The sequence below is a fragment of the Anabas testudineus genome, chromosome 8 (assembly GCF_900324465.2).
Source record: "Anabas testudineus chromosome 8, fAnaTes1.2, whole genome shotgun sequence".
NCBI lineage: Eukaryota > Metazoa > Chordata > Actinopteri > Anabantiformes > Anabantidae > Anabas > Anabas testudineus.
In genome coordinates, this window is record NC_046617.1 from 2,947,492 (window position 1) to 2,969,546 (window position 22,055).

A 22,055-nucleotide genomic window follows, 5' to 3' on the forward strand; every position below is an offset into this window, starting at 1 on the left:
ACCTGAAAGTTTGACTTTCAGTTCTTTTCTCATACTGACACTGGTACGATCCTTCATTATCAAAGTTGACTTTAGGAATGTTGAAGGTAGCAGAGTTGTTACTTGATGTTTGTGTCTGTCTGAATGACCCTGATGTCTTCTGCAGAATAAATGTTCCACCTAAAAGCTGAGTTGAGATTGAACAAGTGATGCCAACATCCTGACCCCAGTTAACCTCACCAGCAGGATTCATGGAGATGTTGGGCTTTGTGAGGCTCGCTGTAAACAGGAGCACAATATTAATGTTCCCTTTGAGCTAAGCTGTACTTGTTGTCATTTCTTAGCAGTTTGCAGCTACTGAATTTTTCATTCTTAACGGTCACACAGAGTCTGGGAATGTTTGGCTTTTCTCACACTGACACCGGGAAGATCCTTAATTATCAAAGCTGCAACTAAAGGTATTGAAAGTAGCAGTGTTGGTATTTGGTGTTTGCGTCCCACTGAATGACACAGAGGTCTTCTTTAAATGATTGTGATTGTGATGACTAAAATAGAACAAGAGATTGGTGAAGGTTGTGCTCCAGGTAACCTCACCAGCAGGATTTATGGAGATTCTGGGCTTTGGTAGAATGATAATACCATAATATATAGCTTTATATATATGTACCTATATATATATATATATATACCTATATAATATATATACCTTTCTTATTCAGAGCTCTAGGGTGTCGTAACAATATAATAATCACAAGGTCATAATTCATCTGCAATAAGCAGGGACATGTTTTGCTGCATTTGGTTGTATTAAAGCAGACGATAAAGCCCTTACACAGAATTCATTTTTATCAGTGTAGAGTTCAACATGAACTTCTGTGACCAAATGATTATGATCACAGTCTGAGTTTTCTGAACCACATGTGGTTGATGACAACCTGAAATAGAAAGGGCGTTACAACACGCAGCTCTGGAGTTAATGAATAAAGTTAGAGCATAAACTATTTCACACCCTTACCTCCAAACACCTGATGCCACCTCAGGCCTTTTCAGCAGACTGTGTGCCGAACTCACCTTGTCTCTGATACTACAGCTCAAGGCACCTCAAAGGAGGGTCAACAGTGAGGCAGTGTGGCCAAGCTTTAGTTATTTTGTTAAAGATATTTGATGGATCTGACACTGATCTGATCGTCAGCTTTGTTCTGACCACTTCAACATTTGTTCAAGTATAAAAGCATAGAGCAAAGTATTAGCATCGAGTTATTAGCTACCATACCAGCGGTACACTTATGTAAAATCATCCAAATCTTTTCTCACCTGAACAGATCACACCAGCATCCTTGCTGTGTGTACAGTTGTGTGACCCTGATCCACTGTGCCAACATTCAGTTAGAGAACTTTCCTTTCCTGAGCAGCGCATGCCGTTTAGCCATATCGGTCCAGTTCCTTCACCAAACAGAGCCGACTCAGTGGCATTCAGTGCTGAACCACAGTCCAACTCTCTGCAAACCACCTCGGCATCATTTAGGTCCCACTCATCATCACAGACTGTTCCCCACGTGTTGTTGTAATGAAGTTCAACTCTTCCAAAGCATCTAGAAGATCCAGTTAATCTGATCTGACCACCTGTGAGGCACAAGACACAACAACCAGTTTTAATATTAAAATTTAAGCTGAACATGTTCTATGTCTGACACTTATCTAGACTGACCTGCAACAGGCGAAGACAAGGTCAAGAGATGAGAAACTGTAAAAGACAAAAATGGTTAATTACAGTAAAGTTGCTCCTGTTTATTACTTAGAATATTGTATTATTTTGTGATGGAAATATGGAAATTTATTCTAGAAACTGAACATCAAATACCTTTTTTCTTATGTATAACATTTATTCAAGAAAAGTACTTACCAAGTGTCAGAAAGTGAAGGTTTCTGCGCTGTCTGTTCATCATGGTTCAGACAGAAAAGCTGCTCAGTATCATCTATCACAAACAATAAAAATTGCAGCGTTCAAGAGCGGTTACACACGTCTGCCTTCCTGGAACTTTATTTTTTTTTGACCACTGCAACTTGTATGAAGCACCTGTTGTGTATGTGTATATATATATATATATATACATATATGTGCATGTATAGAGAGAGAGAGAGACTGATCACACAACAAGAGTGGACACTATGAACAATGTAAATTAAAACAGAATGTAATGTGTGCTATTATAAATAGTACTGTAATATCTGCTAAGATATGTTATATTAAGATGCTGACATCAAATTCAAAGTGTAGCAACAATCACATTTCTCATTTCCAACTTCTCGTTCGTTAGTACAGATCTACTTGAGATGACTTCTGTTGTGATTTGGCGCTATCCAAATAAAATTGAATTGAATTAATGTATCAAATATAGTTTTTGAATAATGCAAATGCAAATTGCAGTTATTGAACCATATTGGTCCTTTATTTACATTTTACACAATGTCCCAGTCTTTTGAGAAATTGAGTTGGAGCTTATTAGTTTGTTGGCATAAATTTCAGTTTCTCTTCGACAAGCTTAAAAACAATTGCATAACTATCAGCAATAGTAATTCAGTATTCAATATTGCATCCAAGGGCTATCCTATCCTGTGAACTAGCTGGATGGTAAGAAGCTAAAACGCTGTAAAACATACTATCAACATCCTGCAATATTTGCTGCTAAATCAAAAATATACCAGATGTCATAATCCTAGCTGTTTTCTACTTATTGCTTAAGACATGCTGAAAACATCTAGTTCAACAGCAGTTTCCATTGTTTATAACTGTTTCAATTTCCATGGTCTGCCATTGTTGGAAAAGAAAACCAGTTCTATTAGAGTTAATGGAGATGTCAACACTCTTTCTAAATTCACTCTGGTTATAATCCTCCTTCATTTCATTTTTTTGACCCTGTGATTACTTTGGATTCACGGAGAGGAGCATAATCTTCACATTTTTCACAATGCCTCTGAGCTGACTTTGAGTTCTTGATATATATTAACTAAAGCTCCCTTATGTAGGTTCATATTTTGCTTTCAGGTTTTACATTGCTATAACTTAAACAGAGCAAGGGGTTCAAATCCCAACTGTGGCCTACCTCCAGTAGGGGTCCTTAGGCAAGAACTCCTTACAATTACCTGCCTGCATCTGTACCTTGTACATCACTTGTAAGTCGCTTTGAGTATAAGCATCTGCCTAATAAGTAAATGTAACTGTTGTGTATGTGAGGTTTTGCTGTCTAATATATAGCAGCTGTTCTATTGCCACAAACATGGCAGTTTATTAGTTACATCTAGCTAATCTAGCTGTATTTTAATACAGGAGCCTTGCAATAAATCTTACATAAGGACTATAATGTAGGTTAATAAACACAAAGTACAAACTACAGCTTGACATCAATATAAAGTGGAACTGACATTTTCATTTTCAACAAAAACCAAGACTCATTACTAGTGTACAAGTGTATGTTCAGTGCAGCAATGGAAATACTGACATGCTCAGTTGCAGATACTAAGAAGTCTGAGGGTTACCACATTGTCAGCTACTTACATCATTTATTTATAGATTATTTGTTCTCCACCAACTTTCAACCTGTTTGTTGTAATGAAAGTAAAAATAGGCAACATTAAACAGCAGATAATGTTCAAACCTGGAAGCCACAACCTCAATAAAACTGCTACATACAATTTAACCCTTCAAGGCCAATTGTATCATATTTGATACACAAAAACCTTCGCTTCAACAAAGTGTGCAATACACACTCCATTTAAAAATATAGGATGTTGTAACTACTATTTATTGGACTGGGCTTTAAAGGGTTAATATGTGATATAGTTGTGCTCTAGCTGTATGTTAGCTATATTCTGCTACATGTAATAATAATAAACACTGTGGAGGAGATTTTACAATTAGTTGCATGAATGTAACAAGTTTCTATTTTTTTATGTACGCTGCCTCCAAAAGCAGCGTAGGTGCTTGTTTGCTGCTTGTGTTTGCACACAGTATCTTTCGTGTACTATACATAGAAGCAGCTTAAGAGACATTTGTATTTGAGCTCTCCACAACCCAACAGGTATTTTGTAACATAAGTAAAGCCCTAAGCCATTTATTCTACTACAGCTGAGAAACACTGGTTCCTACTTAAATAATGCAAACTCATGGCTGGGCCGTGTGGATAACTTCTTCAAAATGCCTTTTTATTCACTATTAATTTGACATTTTACAACTGACAGAAAAAAAGTGACAAACAACATACTGTTTCCAGTCTATGAGTGTTTTGACATGTTTTGACTGTATGTTGTCAAAAACAGGAGCACTACACTCTAAGAAATGAGTTCACAAATAGAAATAAAGAACATGCAGTTAACTTGCTTAATTATAAACCTTAAACAAGTATTTCTGAGCTCAGTAACAGCAGAAAAATTTTGTGCAATTTGTGGAAGTGAGTTTCAACTGTGGATTGTTTAAAAGCTAACCATAAGCACTGAATGTCCCACCAGGACTTGTTATCCTGCCAATTTACTGTTAACATGGTGGTCAAATATATTTAAGCTACATTGTGTGTAACAAATTTAGTTCTTTTTTTCCAAAGCATATAGTATTCAATGTAGAAACCTAAAGGTTTTCATACGTATCGTAATTTACCCCATCATTTCTTTGTGCTTGCTGTTGTCCTACACTGAAGCAGACCTCCTCAGGACTAACCACGGTGTCATAAACTTCACAAGTCTCCTCTTCTTCTACTTCTTCTACTCTGCCTGCTTTTCTGTCGAGTTTCGTCATGTTTTCCACTTGAGTACTGTTAACATAACATGTTTTCTCATCATCTTCAACAGCAACTGAAACACAAAATATGAATACAAAAAGTTAATGATGAAAATGTGGATTAAAGCTGGTGATCAATGATTTGTATATTTGTGAGCACAGACATTGACTTAAGGTGTGGGTTCCAGGCTTCTTGGTCAGTCGTCTCCTCCTCTGCCTGCAGACCAAATAGACCACCAGCAAAACCAGTAGAAGCAGCAGCACTATCCCAGAAACAACTGAAGAAACCAGCAGCAACAGGGGCACTAGGAGGATAAAATCAACAGTTTGAGAAAGCATGTCTGCTTGCCACCAAATTCCACTTTATTCTGTGTACTGCAAAAGTTTCATCTGTTTGGTTTCAAGAATGGCCTCTGTATTTAAACTGCACTGCACTCCTGTTCAGCAAGGTATTTAGGCAGAGGCAACTGGACAGGGCTGGAGTCAGGCTAAGCAAAAGCACTATAGCATACAGTATGTAAAGTGTCATGAGATAAGTAAGTTAACAATTTGCAGTTATTTGCATGTGATGTTTAACAAAGTCACAAATATCACAATATTTCTATTAAATTGTCATTTTCCTCAGAGTGCATCAGATGGTATGCTGCGTAAGTATAATTCTCTTGGCATTCAAAATCAGAATTTTCCATTTTTACTGCAGGTTTCTTTATAACTTCAGTTTTAAAGAAAAGCTGCCACTTTACACAAGCCCTCCTCCACAAAGAAGTTCTGTTGATCTCCTAAAGCCTCCTGTGTTGTTGTGCCTATTGTACTTGTCAAAAAAGCGCAGTGTTGTGGATAAGAATTTCCCCAATAAAGGTCAATAAAGTCAAAGTCAAGTCAGCTGGGTATTCTCCCGTCTGAAGCACCTCTTCACCTCTGCTCTTCTCCTGATCCTCCCTGACCCTTCCAGACAATTTGTGGTGGTGGTAGATGCTTCAGACACCAGTGTTGTCACAGAGTTAGAGGTTAGATGGAGCAGAACAGCTATTTATTCTGGCCAGTTTGGAATAACCACAAGAACCTGGAGTACGTCCATTTAGCCAAATGTCTCAACCCCAGACAGGCACAGACAGCTGCAACTTTGCCCTCTCTTATAATCAAGGGTCCAGGAATCATAAGGCTAATATCTTATCTTAACAGTTCGACCCCACTAAATGGGCAGAGTCAGGACAGAGTCTGACCCCACTGGTGGGTGAGTGGCTACATTCAACAAGCTAACCAAGTAAATAAACATGACAGAACAGTCTGTGTTGGTAACACTTACAGCTTCCAACTGACACCCAGGTTTAGATCACTGACACTTAGAATTAATTCATCTCTGAACTTTGGTTCTAAAATTAAGCCAGCAGTCACAAATTGGTTGAAATATTACATACATGGACATATGCTGGACATCTTTAGTCAAAAAACAAATAAATCCACAGTTTGTTCAAATCCTGAGAGGATGGGAGGAAGACACTTCTATGTTTGTCCATGAATCCAAAAAGCGAGCATTGTCCATGCTTTGTGATCTGCTGCCACCGTTTTGCAAGCCAGGAAAAACAATGTTGTACTGCGAGTGTTTGGTCGAGGTCTTCGTGGGCAGTGACAGAGCCTGTGCAGGGATTTAATTAATGACTAAATTGTAACGACGATATATGTTCAGCACACTATGACGAATAGAGACAAGATGAAAAGAGTTTCCTTATTTTCATTGGACAATGCCAACCACAGTTCCAAACTGAAAGCACTGATGTTTTTTGTAATAAAAATGTCCATGAATATATCTGAACGTGTAAATCATCTCTGTGTTCATCTTTATCTTTCTCATCTTTTGCTTTGGTCCAGTTTTGTATACCCACATTTGCTGAGATCAGTACTGGAGCCACACTTATCCTATCAGCCCACAATATTAACACTGGCTGGTGGCAAATTGGCAGCTACACAATCTTACTTAACATCCCACACAAAAGACACAAAACTGGAGCCCCAAGATCAAGCTTCCATAGCACAAAGATCAACTATGTTATAGCTGGTTATGCAAATGTTTTCAGCTTAAAGAGAAACTTACAGTTGTATAATTATCTCAGATATGACCCTGCGTCCTGTACATTTTCATAGGATGTTGAACCTGAGACTTTTTTAAAATACCTGCTCATGTTGAATTCAATACCAGAAACACGTTTCATTATACATGTCTGTTCCATGTGAGACTGTATGACTGAACAGGAATCAGGTGGTCGTGTATGTTAACTGGGTGTTACATCTTTGTATTGTGCACACCAGTTTAGAAGTGCAGCGGTTAAAAAAAAAAAAGCCAAAGAAATGTTCCAGGAAGGCTGACAAGTGTCACTGCTCTGTGCACCACAATCTTTATTTTTTGAATTCAGTTTTGTCTCCGCTGTGAGACAGATGATTTTCTGTTTGAACCATGATGAAGACACATCAGAGAAACCTTCACTTTTTAATAGTTGGTAAGACAAATAGTTCAAGTGGTTATTTTTTTTGTTCTGTCTGTTTATACAGATGCTGTGAGTCAGCCGCTATCACTGTTACACTACAGGGAGATAAGTAGACATGATAAAACTGTGGTAGTTAAAATACTGTCACATTTTTATTTGTTTTCATTCTCATCATAATTTCACCTGCTACAGGCCACACCGTTGTAGTAATTCTTTTACCTAATGTGCTTAAATATACAGTAAGAATATCTTCTCAGCCCTATGTGAATTAATAAAGCCTCACAGAGTTGCTAACAACATCATAAAAGATGACCCATGACTAAAACAAAAAGTAGGTTTTGCAGTCTCCAGTCTACTCACCTTTTATGGTGACATTAATGGATTCAGTCTCAGTGGAATTGAATTTCCGTGTAGACAGTGTGACTTCATACACACAGCTGTATTTGCCCTGGTGTTTATACTCAGCTACAGGGAAGTTAAAGGAAGCTGAGTGGTCGACTGCTGACTTGCTGGTGACGCCGGAGCCAGAGAAGATGAGAAAGAAATGGCCGTGAGGATAGCTGGAGTTAATGGAGCAGGTGATGATGAAGCTGGAACCCCTGGTGACCTGTGCAGCCTCAGGACTCGGGACCAGTCCTCCATCAGGAGATTCCAGGAAGATGCTGGGCTTCTGTGGCCATACTAACCATACAAGATTAATTTCACTCATGAAAGATAACAGTTAATATTGAACACAAATTAATTTCAATCATCAGAATACTGATCTCAATGCAAGATCTTCTCATTTAAAAGCATGTAGCTATAAGTATGGTTAGTACTGTTACTGATTATGACACAAAACATTTCTCACCTGAACAGATCACACCAGCGTCCTCTTCATGGTTACAGTTGTGTTTACCAAATCCACTGTGCTGACACTCAGTTAGAGATCTTTCATTTCCTGAACAGGCCACATCATCAAGCCAGATTTGTTCAGTTCCTTTACCAAACTGAGCTGACAAAGATGCTCTCAGTGCTGTACCACAGTCCAACTCTCTGCAAACCACCTCAGCATCATTTAAGTCCCAGTAGTCATCACAGACTGTTCCCCAGGTGTTCTTGTGATAAATTTCAACTCTTCCAGAGCACCGAGTAGATCCAGCTAACCTGACACCTACAAGCAGAACAAGATCCATTATCCTAACCAATTTACCTGTTAAGGGGTACAGGGGTGCTAGAGCCAATTCTAGCTCTCTAAGGGCAAAAGATAGGGTACATCCTGAACAGGTCACCAGTGTAGGCAGATATATAGACACAATGGTCACAATAACATCAACTACGTGTCTTTGCATGGTGGGTGGAAGACACGCAAACGTATGGAAAACTTGCAGACTCCACACAGAAAGGCCAGACTGGCCAACCACCAGATATAAACCCAGGTCATTCTCACTGTGAGACAACAGTACCAACCATTATACCACTATGACACCCAAGGAAAAAAAAGGAATTTGTGCTTTTACATAGGTGAGTGATACATGTTTGTATCAACATGACTATAAACACATTATGACCTGATACAAAACAGGTTTACATAGGACTTTATGTGACACCAAACTGACCTAAACCTTTTCTACCTCAAATTCCATGCTGCAAATGACAGAAAACATTTCTCACCTGAACAGATCACACCAGCATCCTGATTGTGTTTACAGTTTTGTTTCCCAAATCCTCTGTGCTGACACTCAGTTAGAGAACTTTCATTTCCCAAACAGTCGACATCTTTAAGCCAGATTCTTCCAGTTCCTTCACCAAACTGGGCCGACTTAGTAACGCTCAGTGCTGCACCACAGTCCAACTCTCTGCAAACCACCTTAGCATCATTTAAGTCCCACTCATCATCACAGACTGTTCCCCAGGTGTTGTTGTGATAAATTTCAACTCTTCCAGAGCACAGATCAGACTGATATGCAGATAATCTTATCTGAAAACCTGGGAGGCACAAAACAAAAAAAACAATATTTTAAGATAAAGTAATAATATAAAATAAATGTATGTATGTTCTATGTGACACTAGAATAGACTGACCTGCAGCAAGAGAAGATGATGTCAAGAGGCAAAACACTATAGGAGAAAAAAATAGCTCATTACATTCAGTAAACTCAAAAATAATAACACATACTTGTCTTTGATTTAGGTTCTTTTTAACTGAAGTGATGAGAATTTACATTGAAAACAGAGTCTTAACTTGTAAAGAAGCTATTGGAATTATTTGCCTTACCAACTATTAAAAAGTGAAGGTTTCTCTGATGTGTCTTCATCATGGTTCAAACAGAAAATCATCTGTCTCACAGAGGAGACAAAACTGAATTCAAAAAATAAAGATTGTGGTGCACAGAGCAGTGACACTTGTCAGCCTTCCTGGAACATTTCTTTGGCTTTTTTTTTTTAACCGCTGCACTTCTAAACTGGTGTGCACAATACAAAGATGTAACACCCAGTTAACATACACGACCACCTGATTCCTGTTCAGTCATACAGTCTCACATGGAACAGACATGTATAATGAAACGTGTTTCTGGTATTGAATTCAACATGAGCAGGTATTTTAAAAAAGTCTCAGGTTCAACATCCTATGAAGATGTACAGGACGCAGGGTCATATCTGAGATAATTATACAATTGCAAAATTGCAGTGACATGTAGACTGGAATAGTCCATATAGCTTTAGAATAAGTTGTTGGGTAGAGTTCTTATATATTTCTGCTTCTTCTGCATAAATTATGTTTGTTGACATGGCAACTGATGCATAGAGTTTTACACTGAATGTTGTGACTGATGCAAGGTACGTATGTAAACATGAGCACAGAAACAGTACGACTAAACAGCAGTCTGACTGACTGACCCAATATGCTGAGGAAGTGCAGACATTGCAGAGAACAAAGCTCTTATCAACAGTTGCATCTGGCTGGTTGTCAAATATCTGCCAGGAGCTTGTTGGTGGCCGTTTAATGCACCGGTAAGACTTTAAACAAAGTATAGATCTGCAGTATGTTTAGTTTTGATCCTGTATGCTTAGTTTTAAGCCTCTGTTGATATTGCAATGCCCTGGCCAGCCAGATTCAAACAAAGTTTAGCGTAAGTTGCATATTGTAGCTTTAGGTGCTAGAAGTTAAATAACAAACTTCTAGCACCTATCAGCACACACAGCAAAAAAACAAAAAAGCGTACAGCAAATAGTGTGTTCAGCCTGAGCAGTGTTTTGTTGGCTGGTTCTGTTTCACAGTGGCAGCTGAATGACATTAATTAGCTCTTGTTGTTGTCTGTGTTTAAAGTCATAGTTCGTTGGGCTTTTTACATAGGTTACAGTAGTGTAACAAGTCTCAGTAGATGTCTATCAGGTAACCTGTGATCAAAAAAAGACCCGGCTTTGGTTTGGCGCTTGTATTTGCAGTGACACAGTATTTTCTGTATACTATACACAGAAGTCAATTTGCATGTCTGCTTCGCAACCCAACGGCTCCCCTGAAAGGCTTAACTCCGACCCTAACCCGAGACCTTTAGGGGAGTTAAAGTTTATTTTCCATACATTAAGGTTCTTGAATTAAAAAATGATATTATAAATATGTCAGTGTTGTTCAGACAGTTCTGTGTGTATTCCTGCTGTGACCATTCATGCATTTCAGTGTTGTACTTAAATTTATAGATTGACGTAGCCATCTGAACTCATCATTACTGAGTGGGTGCAGTATTTAAAATAGTCTGACTAATTCATTTGCAGTCAGATGTCAAAATAGAAAGAACACTGCCCACTTGGTCTATTTGGAATGACTAAACAAAGACAATGAATGATGATAACAATGCACCAACTACAGCTAGTCCAGCACCACTAATGGATCTCTCAGGCAGTGACAGCTGAATGAACGAAGATCTGTCACTGCCTGCCTCCACACCAGACACCAGCATCGCGACCTGCAGCAGCGAACCAGGGCCTGAACACTGCCTTTCAACTAGACAATAAAGAAGATGTTACTGATGGTAGATACTACTGCTTGCAGAGTAGTATTGACACGGTGTTTATTGTGTACCCACTAATGAATGTGTGTATATTACAGAGCACAGGATTCCTGAGAGCCAATTGTAAAACCAAAACAATAAGCTGAAAGTAGTTAAAAAGCTGCACAGAGCTGAGGAAAACTGGAGGTTTAGTTTTTTGGTTTCTCACTATGAGCAGCCACTTACACATTACACACATTAACTTGTCCTATGTTAATATTAAAATATTTATTTGCTGCTAAGTGGAAATGAAATTGTTCAAAAATAAACTTCCAAATAGTTGTTGCTTGTTTATTAACCACAATGAGATATTTAACCTGTAAGCTCTTTCCTGTAATGGGGGTGCACCTCTATTTGGATTCATGAGAAGAAAAAATAACATATCCTGTAATTGATATATGCCTTCGAGAATGACAGTCCACAGTCAGGGACTTACTTTGACAAATAACATAAATAAATACACTAATGCAAACAGATGATTGTTCTGTAAGGAAACAATGAAACCCTTTAATAAGTTTTTCAGTTACTGATCTTAATAAAAACAGAGTCCATACTGACCACTGGCCAAAATGAAAACCACCAGGTGGTAACAATTGTGTATTTTTTCACAATTAAAACTGTTGGCAGTCATCCTCACAGGTTTCTTCTTTGTTGTCTTCAACACTGGTTCTACATTATTGTCTTGGATTTCCAATTCCTCCTATTCATAATAATCACTACAGTATGTTCTTGTAGTCCTCCTTCCTCTCTCTGTTCCCTCTTGGTATCCCACAGCTAAATGTTTACACAGTCCCCGTTCCCCTCTTCATTATCATCATCTTCATTAATGCTCCTGACCATCAGTGAAATCCGACTAAGACTTAATGTGAACTGTGATCACCTCAAGCAAACAATTAAGTAACGTGTGTATTAATTTTTTTTTTAAAGCGTGTTCGGGTGTGGACAAGGGTCACAGGCTGCTAGGCTCATCTTCTGTAAACCAGACAGGGAGACCACCAACAGAACCAGCAGGAACCGCTGAAGTTTGAGAAGAACTGTATTTATGAGTAAACATAGATAAGAAGGAAATGTCAATGAGGGTGTTAGTCCATAACTCAAAGTCTGATATTCAAAATAGAGCCTCCCACTGCACGGATGATTATGTTTCAGCTGGCAACAAGTTAGTGCAGTTTGTCTAAGTTCAGTCCAAAGAATGAGGTCAGCTGAATACCTTAATATACTGAATGACCAGGTTATTACATCAATGGATTTATTTTTCCCCAATGACACAGCCATATTCTAAGATGACAATACAGGAGTTGTAACACAGTGGTTCAGGGAACGTGATTCATCAGACCTCAACCCCACAGATAATCCTTGGGAAATGCTGGAGAAGACCTTATGCAGCAGTCTGACTCTCTCATCATCACCACAAGGTCTTGGTGAAAAATGAATGCAACTCTGGACAGGAATAAATGTTGTGACACTGCAGATGCTTATCAAAACGATGCCACACGGAATGCAACAGGCGGTCCAACAAAATATTAGAGTGTGTGACTTATATATTTAGATATATACATATATAGAGATATTTTATATTTACTATTACTGAAAGGTGGTGATGGAGAAAGTGAAACTTTGAGTATCACTGGATCAATGTCTAACCACAGACACAATGAACTGGTGACATCTGCTGGTCAAATCCTCTGTTTTGCATTTGATTAGCTGATGTAACTCTGACACTGTGTGTATAGTATGTAATAATATTACCTTTAAACAGATTCTGCAGGTCTGATTGGATGAAAACTTTATTTAATGTTTAAGATCAGCAGGATAGTGTTTGTTGGTGTGGTAAAACAGAGCATCAACATATATGCATATTCAGAAAGGATGGTACTGTGTTGAGAACTTTGCTATCATACAACACACAACAACTACCAGCTATTTCTAGTTTCTGTCCTGGGTTTTTATTATTTTGCCCGTTTTCTGCATTACAAACTGATAAGTCACTCTTTCCTAAAGTGGGGAGGATCAACTGACTGAAAACCTGTATGTACAGTGGCAAGAAAAAGTATGTGGAATTGGATATGCATATTGAAATTTCATGGTTTTCTACATTAATTTCTCATAAAATGTGATCTGATCTTCATCTAAGTCAAGAGTGTTAACAAAAATAATCTGTTCATAGCCATATGGCCTACTGCTTTTTTCCCCTCTACATGCTTCTTCTGGGGAACATCATCCGTAAGCATGGTATTAGCTTTCATTGCTATGCTGACGACACACAGTAATATGTTTCCTCAAAACCAGATGAGATCAAACAGCTTAATAAAGTTGAGCAATGTGTAAAGGATATACGAGACTGGATGCTAATTAACTTCCTTCTGCTTAATCCTGATAAGACAGAAGTACTAGTCACAGGACCACATGCAACTAGAAGCAAGATTTTAGATCACACTGTAACTTTAGATGACCTTTCTGTTCCATCTAGTGCAACTGTCACAAGTGAGGGAAGGGGACGAGGCAGGTATGAATAAACAAGATTTATTCACAGAAAAAAACACACAAAACAGGGAACTAAGGGTGTCAATGGACATGACACAAACAGGCAAAAACACGAAGACAAAGTTCCAACATAAAACTAGGCCGAAACGGTGACAGCAACAGTAAAAGACCTTGGTGTGATTCTAGATTCCAGTCTTTCATTTGAAGTTCATGTAGATAATATCACCAGGACAGCTTTCTTTCACCTCAGAAATATTGTCAAGATAAGGAATATTTTGTCAATAAATGATGCAGAAAAATTAGTCCATGCTTTCATCACCTCTAGGTTGGACTACTGTAATGCCTTACTGTCTGGCTGTTCAACCAGGTGCATAAACAAGCTTCAGTTAGTTCAAAATGCAGCAGCGAGAGTCCTCACTAGAACCAGAAGATACGAGCACATCACACCTATCTTATTTACACTTCATTGGCTCCCCGTGAAATCTCGCATTGATTTTAAAATACTACTTTTGAAATTTAAAGCATTAAATGGTCTTGCGCTGCATTATCTAAGTGAACTGCTAGTGTCTTATGATCCACCACGCCTGCTTCGATCAAAGGATGCTGGCTGCCTGTCAGTACCTCGTATTATGAAAACTACAGCTGGGGGCAGAGCCTTTTCTTACAAAGCCCCAAAGTTATTGAATAGCCTTACAAATAGCGTTCGGGACTCAGACACAGTCTCAGTATTTAAGTCTAGACTAAAAACTAATTTATTTAGTCAAGCATTTTTGTAAATAGATTTGCCTTAGGGAAACACTCATGTACGTAGAGCATTATGTTGAACTGGTATGTTTAGATGCTGTCTTCCCAACTCTCATTGATCACTCAGGTTTGTGGATAGTGAAGTGATTGGTTGGTCTACATCCCAGGGAGCCCTCATGTCTGTGTTTCCTTCTGGCTCTCCTTTTTAGTTAAGCTATCATAGTTAGTCCTGCCGGAGTCTCTGCTGCACTCTACACTAAATATATATTCACGTCATACATTATCTGACTGTGATCATACCTAACTGTTATTACACCTCTTCTGCTCTCCCCTTTCCTTTTCTCTCTCTTTCTCTCTCCTCTTCTCTCTCTTTCCCTCTTCCTGTCTCTCTGTCGAGCTACAAATCGTTCCACCCTCTGACCTCTGGACCTGTCTGACTAGTCCTGGTGCCCCACTTCTGCTCATCACTTGGATGCCCCGTGTGATCTCTGTGGGATGCGTGTGGTGACTAGGGTTGGTTCTATGCTACCATGAAGACGGTCCTGGCCTCAGCTGATGTTGACAGCTGTTTCTCTGAGGTTTTGACTTAACGGCAGTCACTTAATAGTCCAGAACACGTACAGCCCAGCAGCATGGGTGCCAAGAGGAGCGGTGCAGAGAAAGTAAAAAACCATAATTGCAGCAACATAAGCTTACATAAAAAAATAAAGGGTTAACCACAAGGTCAGATTGAATCATCTTGTGGTTGAGAAAGAAACTTTAATATGTAAGTACAGAGCTGAGAAGTTAAAACAGAGGCCATCATCTACTTCCTCTTTGAGTTGTATTCTTGGTTTCCAATTGCTCAACCTTTGCTTAGTATCAAAGACACTAGGAGGAAAAAAAGTTTTCATGTTTAGGTTATGTTTTCATGTTGGTATGCTGTGCAAGAACAAAAAGTTCAGTCTGGACTCTACTTCCTAACATAACATCAATGTTTCTCTCACAGTAATGTTAACTCTATGTTGTCACATGTCTTAAAGAAGCCAAATGTCCAGCAGCAGAGGGACATTGATGCAAAACAACAAGTTACAAAAACACAGTCGCTAATCTCAAAATTTCTACTGGGAAAATCTTTTGTAATACAGCAGCTGTGTGATACATAAGAATAAAAAGGAGTAAAATACGCTACATGTTTTAGTTTGGTGACTTATTGACACTTTGTGATGCCTGGTAGCTGCTTTTGCGACAGCTACATCACTGCATCACAAACAGATGTCACTGAAAACCACTTTGAGGGGCTACATCTGCAAGAAACACTTCGATAGAAAGTTGTTATACTGGACTCAAATTCTAGTTTCCTGTTAGTCAATCAATAATGTTGTAATGCCATGAATTATTTCTTGGAGTGTTACTTCCCCTTTTGTTAGCGGCACATTATCTCTCACTTTGCTGCTCAGTGATGAGTTGAGCAGCAGTCATTGTGGTTTTCAGTCATTTACCCTGCTGTATTAGAGAAGGAACAAGTGGCTTTGTGGTTTTTAGTACAGTTATAACACATTTAATGTAATAATTAAATTAAATTCATGTTTCGATGGTTTTGTAAAATAGCTGCTCATTTTGAATTGGTTCCAACATGGTTCAAAAAGGTAAGAAAAAGCCACATCAATTGTCTTTTAAAAACACTGTATGATTGGACAGTTGCTCTTTGGGGGTGCGGTTTTTCTCATAATTACAAAGCTGGAAACAGGTGGCTGTGTCTATGAACTGGCTGCTGCCGCTTTCATAATTTAGAAGTGCATATTTGTAATTGATAAAGAAATAGGAAAAGAAAGAGTGTTCTAGTAAGAGCAATGATGAAGTGCTATTGTATTTACTTGTGCTTTTTGTAAATGCGTTTTCTTATTTAATTCCACCATCTGTGATAGATGACACTGAGCAGCTTTTCTTTTTGAGCCATGTTGAGCAGGCAACAGAGAAACGTTCACTTTTTGACTATTGGTAAGACAAATACTGCACTTTTCACTTCAGCCCTTTTTCAGATGACTGAATGTAATAGTTTTTTTTCTCTTGCAGTCTCTTTTCTCTTAATATCATCATCAACTGCTGCAGGTCAGTCCAGTCTAGTCTATCATACAGAACAACCTTTTTGATTAAAACTTAATAATAAAATCTTATCTTTTGCCTCACAGATGCTCAGATCAGATTAGTTCACTCTATGGAGTGTGCGGGAAGAGTTGAAATTTATCACAACAACATCTGGGGAACAGTCTGTGATGACGGCTGGGACTTCAACGATGCTGAGGTGGTTTGCAGAGAGTTGGGCTGTGGTGCAGCGTTACATGCCTCTAACTCAGCTCACTTTGGTCCGGGAACTGGACGAATCTGGCTCAGTGGTGTGGATTGTTCGGGAAGTGAAATTTCTCTAAGTGAGTGTAAGCACAGTGGATTTGGGAACAACAACTGTGAACACAGTCAGGACGCTGGTGTGTTATGTTCAGGTGAGATCATTTGCTGTAACTGCAATATGCTATTAGATTAGAAATAAGAAAATAGGAAATTTTAAATGCAAGCATATTAAATACAGTGCTGTTGTCATGACTTACTGTATCTGTTGCATGTGTTATTTTATACTTTGCATTTTATTTACTGTTTATATACAAAAGCTGTAATACCTTTAACAGAAAGGGTAAGCTGACAAAACATTCATCATGCAAATCTAAGGTTCACAAAAGTGGACACATTGGGGTGTGTTCAGGGTGTAGTTTTAAAAAGCATTGTAAAAGGAACATTCCACCAAAAGAACCTGTATTTGAAAGATCTTATATGCACCCCTGTAGCCTTAAAATTTAGCTCTGACATAACAGGGAACCCAAACACTGTAACAAAGGTGTAATCAGTATCCCTTATGTTCATATCTATGTTTAATTTTTTTTATCTTTCTTGAATGAAACAAGCTTTATGATTATTTTATTGTTGGCACATTTCAAATTGCTGTTCAGCTGATTACCTCTACGTCATGCTGACTGAGTTCTGAAAAAAAATGTTGAATACAACTTTTTTCAGTGAAGGTCTCAACTTGATTAATGTTGTCTTTTTCAGGCATCCTACCGAAGCCCAGAATCTCCCTAAATCCTGCTGGTGAGGTTAACTGGGGTCAGGACGTTAGCATCAATTGTTCAATTTCAGCGGATCTTTTAGGTGGAACATTCATACTGATGAAGGCTTCAGGGTCATTCAGAGAGACACAAACATCAAGTACCAACTCTGCTACCTTCAATATCCTCAAAGTCAACTTTGATGATGAAGGATCTTACCGATGCCAGTTTGAGAAAAGCATTTTAATTAAAAAATTAACGTCGCCCCTAAGTGACTCTGTCAGACTCTCTGTGGCTGGTAAGAAAAAAAATCCAGTTTCTGGCATTAAATGTTTCATTCACTTGTGTAAATAATACAAGAGTACAGCACGGCTGTAAGGCAACACATTTCATGTTCTAATATTGTGCTCCTCTTAGCAGCGAGCCTCCCAAAGCCCAGCATCTCCATGAATCCTGCTGGTGAGGTTAACTGGGGTCAGGATGTTGGCATCACTTGTTCAATCTCAACTCAGCTTTTAGGTGGAACATTCATTCTGCAGAAGACATCAGGGTCATTCAGAGAGAATCAAACATCAAGTACCAACTCTGCTACCTTCAATGTTCACAGAGTGGACTTTGACAAAGAGGGATTGTACCAGTGTCAGTACCAGACAATGATCTCAGGTCTTGACTTCAGATCCCCTCTAAGTAACTCTGTCAGACTCTCCATCAGTGGTGAGAAAAATATTATGTTACAATCAGTAAAAATCACAATTCTCACAGCTTTCATATCATTTGTTTGGTGCAGCAGGGAGCCGTTTAAAGCAAAAGCTCTGAAAACTCACAACAGCAAATATTTAATTGATATCAGTCTGTTTATGAAATTGATTGAACTTGTGAATATTACCTGAATAAAAAAAAAACTATTCATTTATTGTTGGACTTTTGTTTCTTTACCTAGTACACCTGCAGAAGCCCAGCATCTCCCTGACATCTCCTGATGGAGGACTGGTCCTGAGTCCTGAGGCTTCACAGGTCACCAGGGGTTCCAGCTTCGTCATCACCTGCTCCATTAACTCCAGCTATCCTGACGGCCATTTCTTTCTCATCTTCTCTGGCTCCAGCATCACCAGCAAGTCAGCAGTCGACCACTCAGCTTCCTTTAACTTCCCTGTAGCAGAGTATAAACACCAGGGCAACTACAGCTGTGTGTATGAAGTCACACTCTCTACCCGGAAATTCAATTCCACTGAGACTGAATCCATTAGTGTCGTCATAAAATGTGAGTAGACTGGAGACTTTAATTAGAACATCGTTGTGATTAACAGCTGTCAGACACAGTGACAGGGATTTAAACTTGTAATATAATTATACATGACATCATGTTTTTCAGACAATGTCATTCTCATTTTAAATAAACGTTGATCCACATTAGAGAACGACATTAAGAGAAGCAGGAGCGCATTAGATACATTTAGTCTTTTGGCAGACACTTTTATCCACGTAGGCCACATTTGTACTTGCAAACACTTTGTTGGCCACCAAAGCCCAGTCCTGATACCTTTACCGTTTCCAATCAATGTATTACTTGGGTGTTACTTGAATATTTTATCAATGTTTTTGTGTTTTGTTCTTCTAAATTTTCTCATATTTAAAGAATACAAAAATACAAGATATATTACATACACACAACCTGGTCAGTGGATTTTGTTTTTCACTGACTAAAGTTTTAAAGCAATTTTGTCAAACAAATAAAAGTTCAGGGAAATTAACAATCCCCAATATTTCTCCTGGAGATAGGGTTTGCAGTGGGAATGGGGAGCAGACAATTAAACTGTCTTCCTTTTTACCTCCTAGTATCTTTGGTACTGCTGGTCTCAGCAGCTGTTAAGATCCTGCTGCTGCTGCTCGTGCCAGTCTTGTCGGTCGTGTTTCTGATCTGCAGGAAGAGGAGGAGACAACTAGACATCTAAAACCCTCATCTTAAGTTAATGTTTATACTCCCCAACTACACTTTCATTATTGTGCTTTTTTTTATTCACATTTTTTTCTGAATACAAAATAGCAAAGGCATAGTGGAAGAAGAGGAGGAGGAGGGTGACGAAGATCATGATAATGCAGAAAATGTGTAGTGAGGTCTGCTTTCCATGGTATTTCACATCCTGTGCAAAAAAGAAATAACTGAAACGTTTCTTTGCATGGTTCTCTGCTTTCAATGTATTTTCCTTGATGTAACATTTTTGCTTACTTGGGGCTAAACTGATAAGTACTTTTAAATAAATGTAAATCCAAATGAATATATGATGAGGTTTGTCAGTTTAATGATTCCTCTGCTTCCTTCCTCTAACTACTGGAAGAAACTTCAGTCCATAATTTGACCATTTGTTTGAAATAGAACCTAAAAAAGATTACACAGAGAAACTCTTTAGGTTGACTTAGTTCTCCTGTCTTTCTTCTTTTAGCTGAAATTTGTTGTATGATAATAACACTCACACAGTATGCTTCCTGTAAAAATGATCAGTTATTAACAAAAGTTTGAGGGACTAGACTAAAAACATATGAAAGAATAATTTAAATGTCAACATAAAGACAGGGTTATTACAGCAGCTGTGTGAATCACAGGAATCACTTTACTATTTTACTCAATTTATGACAAGTCTAAATTTAATTGATAACCCTAAACAAAGAGCTGTGTTCAGAGCTACAGGTTGTACTGCATATACTGTATGTATATTTTTACACCCCCCCTCTAAATTACCAAACTATTTGAGTGTCATAAATTCTACCAAACTTACACAGGTAACAACGCAGTTCTTGTTGATCTACTACAGTACAGGTTTTCCAAATTGGCCTGTGGTAGGATTCTGCTGCAAATGTGTGTTAAATATACTTTTCTCTCATATTTTATTATGCTTCAATAAACCCCAACTGCACATAAAGAGTTCACTCATCAAAACACATAAACACCATTCTTATGAAAGATGAACTGAGGCATCAGAGAGGCCAAGGTAGCTTATAAGCTGAAGTTACTCGTTACTTTCTCAGTCCTACATCCCACCATGCCTGAAGTCAGCCACAATTGTCCCGCTGCCCAAAAAGACCTCCATCAGCAGCCTCAATGGCCCTAACCCTAACCCTAACCCTACCAACCAGTAGCTCTGACACCTGTCATAATGAAGTGTTTTGAAAACTGGTTCGACGTCACATCATGTCCTACCTCCCACCCACACTCGACCCACTGCAGTTTGCATTCAGAGCTAACAAGAGGACAGAGTACGCCCACACCGCCATTTCCCACCTGGAAACACAAGGCTGTTATGTTAGGCTGCTCTTTGTCAACTTTAGCTCTGCATTTAACACAATACTACCTGACAGACTGTCAGCAAAATAGATAGACATTGGACTCCCTCCCTCCACCTGCTGTTGGATCAAAGACTTTCTCAGAGTACAGAAAGTCAGAGTGGGTCCTCATCTCTCCACAGCCCTGACATTAAACACTGGTTCCCCACAAGGCTGTGTGCTGAGTCCTCTGCTGTACACCCTGTACACGTTTCACTGTGTCAGTACACACCCAGACAATGTAGTCATTAAGTTTGCTGATGACACAAACTTGACTTATTAATGGGGAGTGTGTGAAGAGGGTGCCGAGCTTCAAGTACCTAGGTGTGCACATAGATGACCTCCAATGGAGCTCAAACGCTGCAGAGGTTATGAAAAAGGCCCAATAAGGTCTTTACTTCCCGAGGATCCAACCTGAAGAGAGAGCTGCTGGTTGCCTTCTACCGTTGCTCCATTGAGAGTGTGCTAACATACTGCATCTCTGTGTGGTTTTCAAGCTGCACCATGGCACACAAGAAGGTGCTACAAAGGGTCATAAACACTGCCCAAAACATCATTGGCCACCCTCTTTCTTCACTGAAGGACCTCTACAGCACTTGCTGGGCACGCAACAGCCTGAAAGACTGCACACACCCAGGACACCAGGTGTTTAAGACATTGCCTTAAACACCCTCCACACCACACATCTGGTTTAGTTTTCTGAGTAGAGTGTATATTCTGTATATTAAATTATTTACCGTATTTTCCGCACTATAAGGCGCACTGCATTATAAGGCGCACCTTTAATGAATGGCCTACTTTAAAACTTTTTTCATATATAAGGCGCACCGCATTATAAGGCGCATAGAATAGACGCTACAGTAGAGGCTGGCGTTACGTTATGCAACATTAGATGGAGCTGCGCTAAAGGGAATGTCAACAAAACAGTCAGAGTGTAGTAGGACCAATAATAAGGCCGAAGCAATCTACTCAGTTCAGCGCGTTTATTGCCACGGTAAAACAAACTGGTTCATGTCTATGCTGAGTGTGCTTTATACGTTTGTGCCTTGGAAAGCATTTGTCTTTGTAAGTATTAACATGTTTATTGTCATTAGAAGTATGTTAGTTGTTACCTATTACATGTGATAAATTACGTGTGCGTGTTATTGTAATTAGCTTCATTCAAGTC

At 38.9% G+C, this 22,055-nt stretch overlaps 4 protein-coding genes across 5 annotated transcripts in view; 1 reads left to right on the forward strand and 3 right to left on the reverse strand.

The window, feature by feature from the left end:
- LOC113153400 (deleted in malignant brain tumors 1 protein-like) overlaps positions 1–9,662 on the reverse strand; it is a 39,613-nt gene extending 29,951 nt beyond the window's left edge. The window contains exons 1-4 of one of the 2 annotated variants that reach the window (XM_026347019.1): positions 9,491–9,662; positions 9,298–9,333; positions 8,887–9,201; positions 8,213–8,386 (exon numbers count right to left, since the gene is read on the reverse strand). In XM_026347019.1, coding sequence (XP_026202804.1) covers positions 8,213–8,386; positions 8,887–9,201; positions 9,298–9,333; positions 9,491–9,533 — 568 coding nt within the window. In that variant the 5' untranslated portion in view covers positions 9,534–9,662. Of the gene's footprint in view, positions 1–8,209; positions 8,387–8,886; positions 9,202–9,297; positions 9,334–9,490 lie in introns of both variants that reach the window. The other variant, XM_026347010.1, reaches the window with a different exon arrangement.
- LOC113153895 (scavenger receptor cysteine-rich type 1 protein M130-like) lies at positions 694–4,719 on the reverse strand. The gene is made up of 4 exons (XM_026347789.1): positions 4,631–4,719; positions 1,883–1,955; positions 1,688–1,723; positions 694–1,602 (listed from the first exon to the last, which is right to left on the reverse strand). The coding sequence occupies exons 2-4, from the start codon at positions 1,923–1,925 to the stop codon at positions 1,274–1,276; spliced, it is 408 nt and encodes a 135-aa protein (XP_026203574.1). The 5' UTR covers positions 1,926–1,955; positions 4,631–4,719; the 3' UTR covers positions 694–1,273.
- Positions 3,724–8,069, reverse strand: LOC113153771. The gene is made up of 3 exons (XM_026347559.1): positions 7,594–8,069; positions 4,915–5,055; positions 3,724–4,824 (listed from the first exon to the last, which is right to left on the reverse strand). The coding sequence occupies exons 1-3, from the start codon at positions 7,940–7,942 to the stop codon at positions 4,601–4,603; spliced, it is 714 nt and encodes a 237-aa protein (XP_026203344.1). The 5' UTR covers positions 7,943–8,069; the 3' UTR covers positions 3,724–4,600.
- Positions 9,663–16,107: 6,445 nt separating the features above from the next.
- On the forward strand, positions 16,108–19,548 carry LOC113157189 (platelet endothelial cell adhesion molecule-like). The gene is made up of 6 exons (XM_026352513.1): positions 16,108–16,120; positions 16,664–16,972; positions 17,574–17,867; positions 17,987–18,283; positions 18,510–18,830; positions 19,406–19,548. The coding sequence occupies exons 1-6, from the start codon at positions 16,108–16,110 to the stop codon at positions 19,519–19,521; spliced, it is 1,350 nt and encodes a 449-aa protein (XP_026208298.1). The 3' UTR covers positions 19,522–19,548.
- The last annotated feature ends 2,507 nt before the right edge of the window (positions 19,549–22,055 follow it).

Bases quoted from the DNA above. Each gene is read 5' to 3' on its own strand.
- LOC113153895 (XM_026347789.1), bottom strand. From the start codon at position 1,925: ATGATGAACAGACAGCGCAGAAACCTTCACTTTCTGACACTTG. The intron at 1,724-1,882 runs GTAAGTACTTTT...TGTCTTTTACAG, and splicing joins CCTTCACTTTCTGACACTTG to TTTCTCATCTCTTGACCTTG. The intron at 1,603-1,687 runs GTCAGTCTAGAT...TGTGCCTCACAG, and splicing joins CTTGTCTTCGCCTGTTGCAG to GTGGTCAGATCAGATTAACT.
- LOC113153771 (XM_026347559.1), bottom strand. From the start codon at position 7,942: ATGAGTGAAATTAATCTTGTATGGTTAGTATGGCCACAGAAGCCCAGC. The intron at 5,056-7,593 runs GTGAGTAGACTG...TTATCCTCCTAG, and splicing joins CATTAATGTCACCATAAAAG to TGCCCCTGTTGCTGCTGGTT. The intron at 4,825-4,914 runs GTCTGTGCTCAC...TTTGTGTTTCAG, and splicing joins AACCCACACCTTAAGTCAAT to TTGCTGTTGAAGATGATGAG.
- LOC113157189 (XM_026352513.1), top strand. The intron at 18,284-18,509 runs GTGAGAAAAATA...TTCTTTACCTAG, and splicing joins TGTCAGACTCTCCATCAGTG to TACACCTGCAGAAGCCCAGC. The intron at 18,831-19,405 runs GTGAGTAGACTG...TTTACCTCCTAG, and splicing joins CATTAGTGTCGTCATAAAAT to TATCTTTGGTACTGCTGGTC.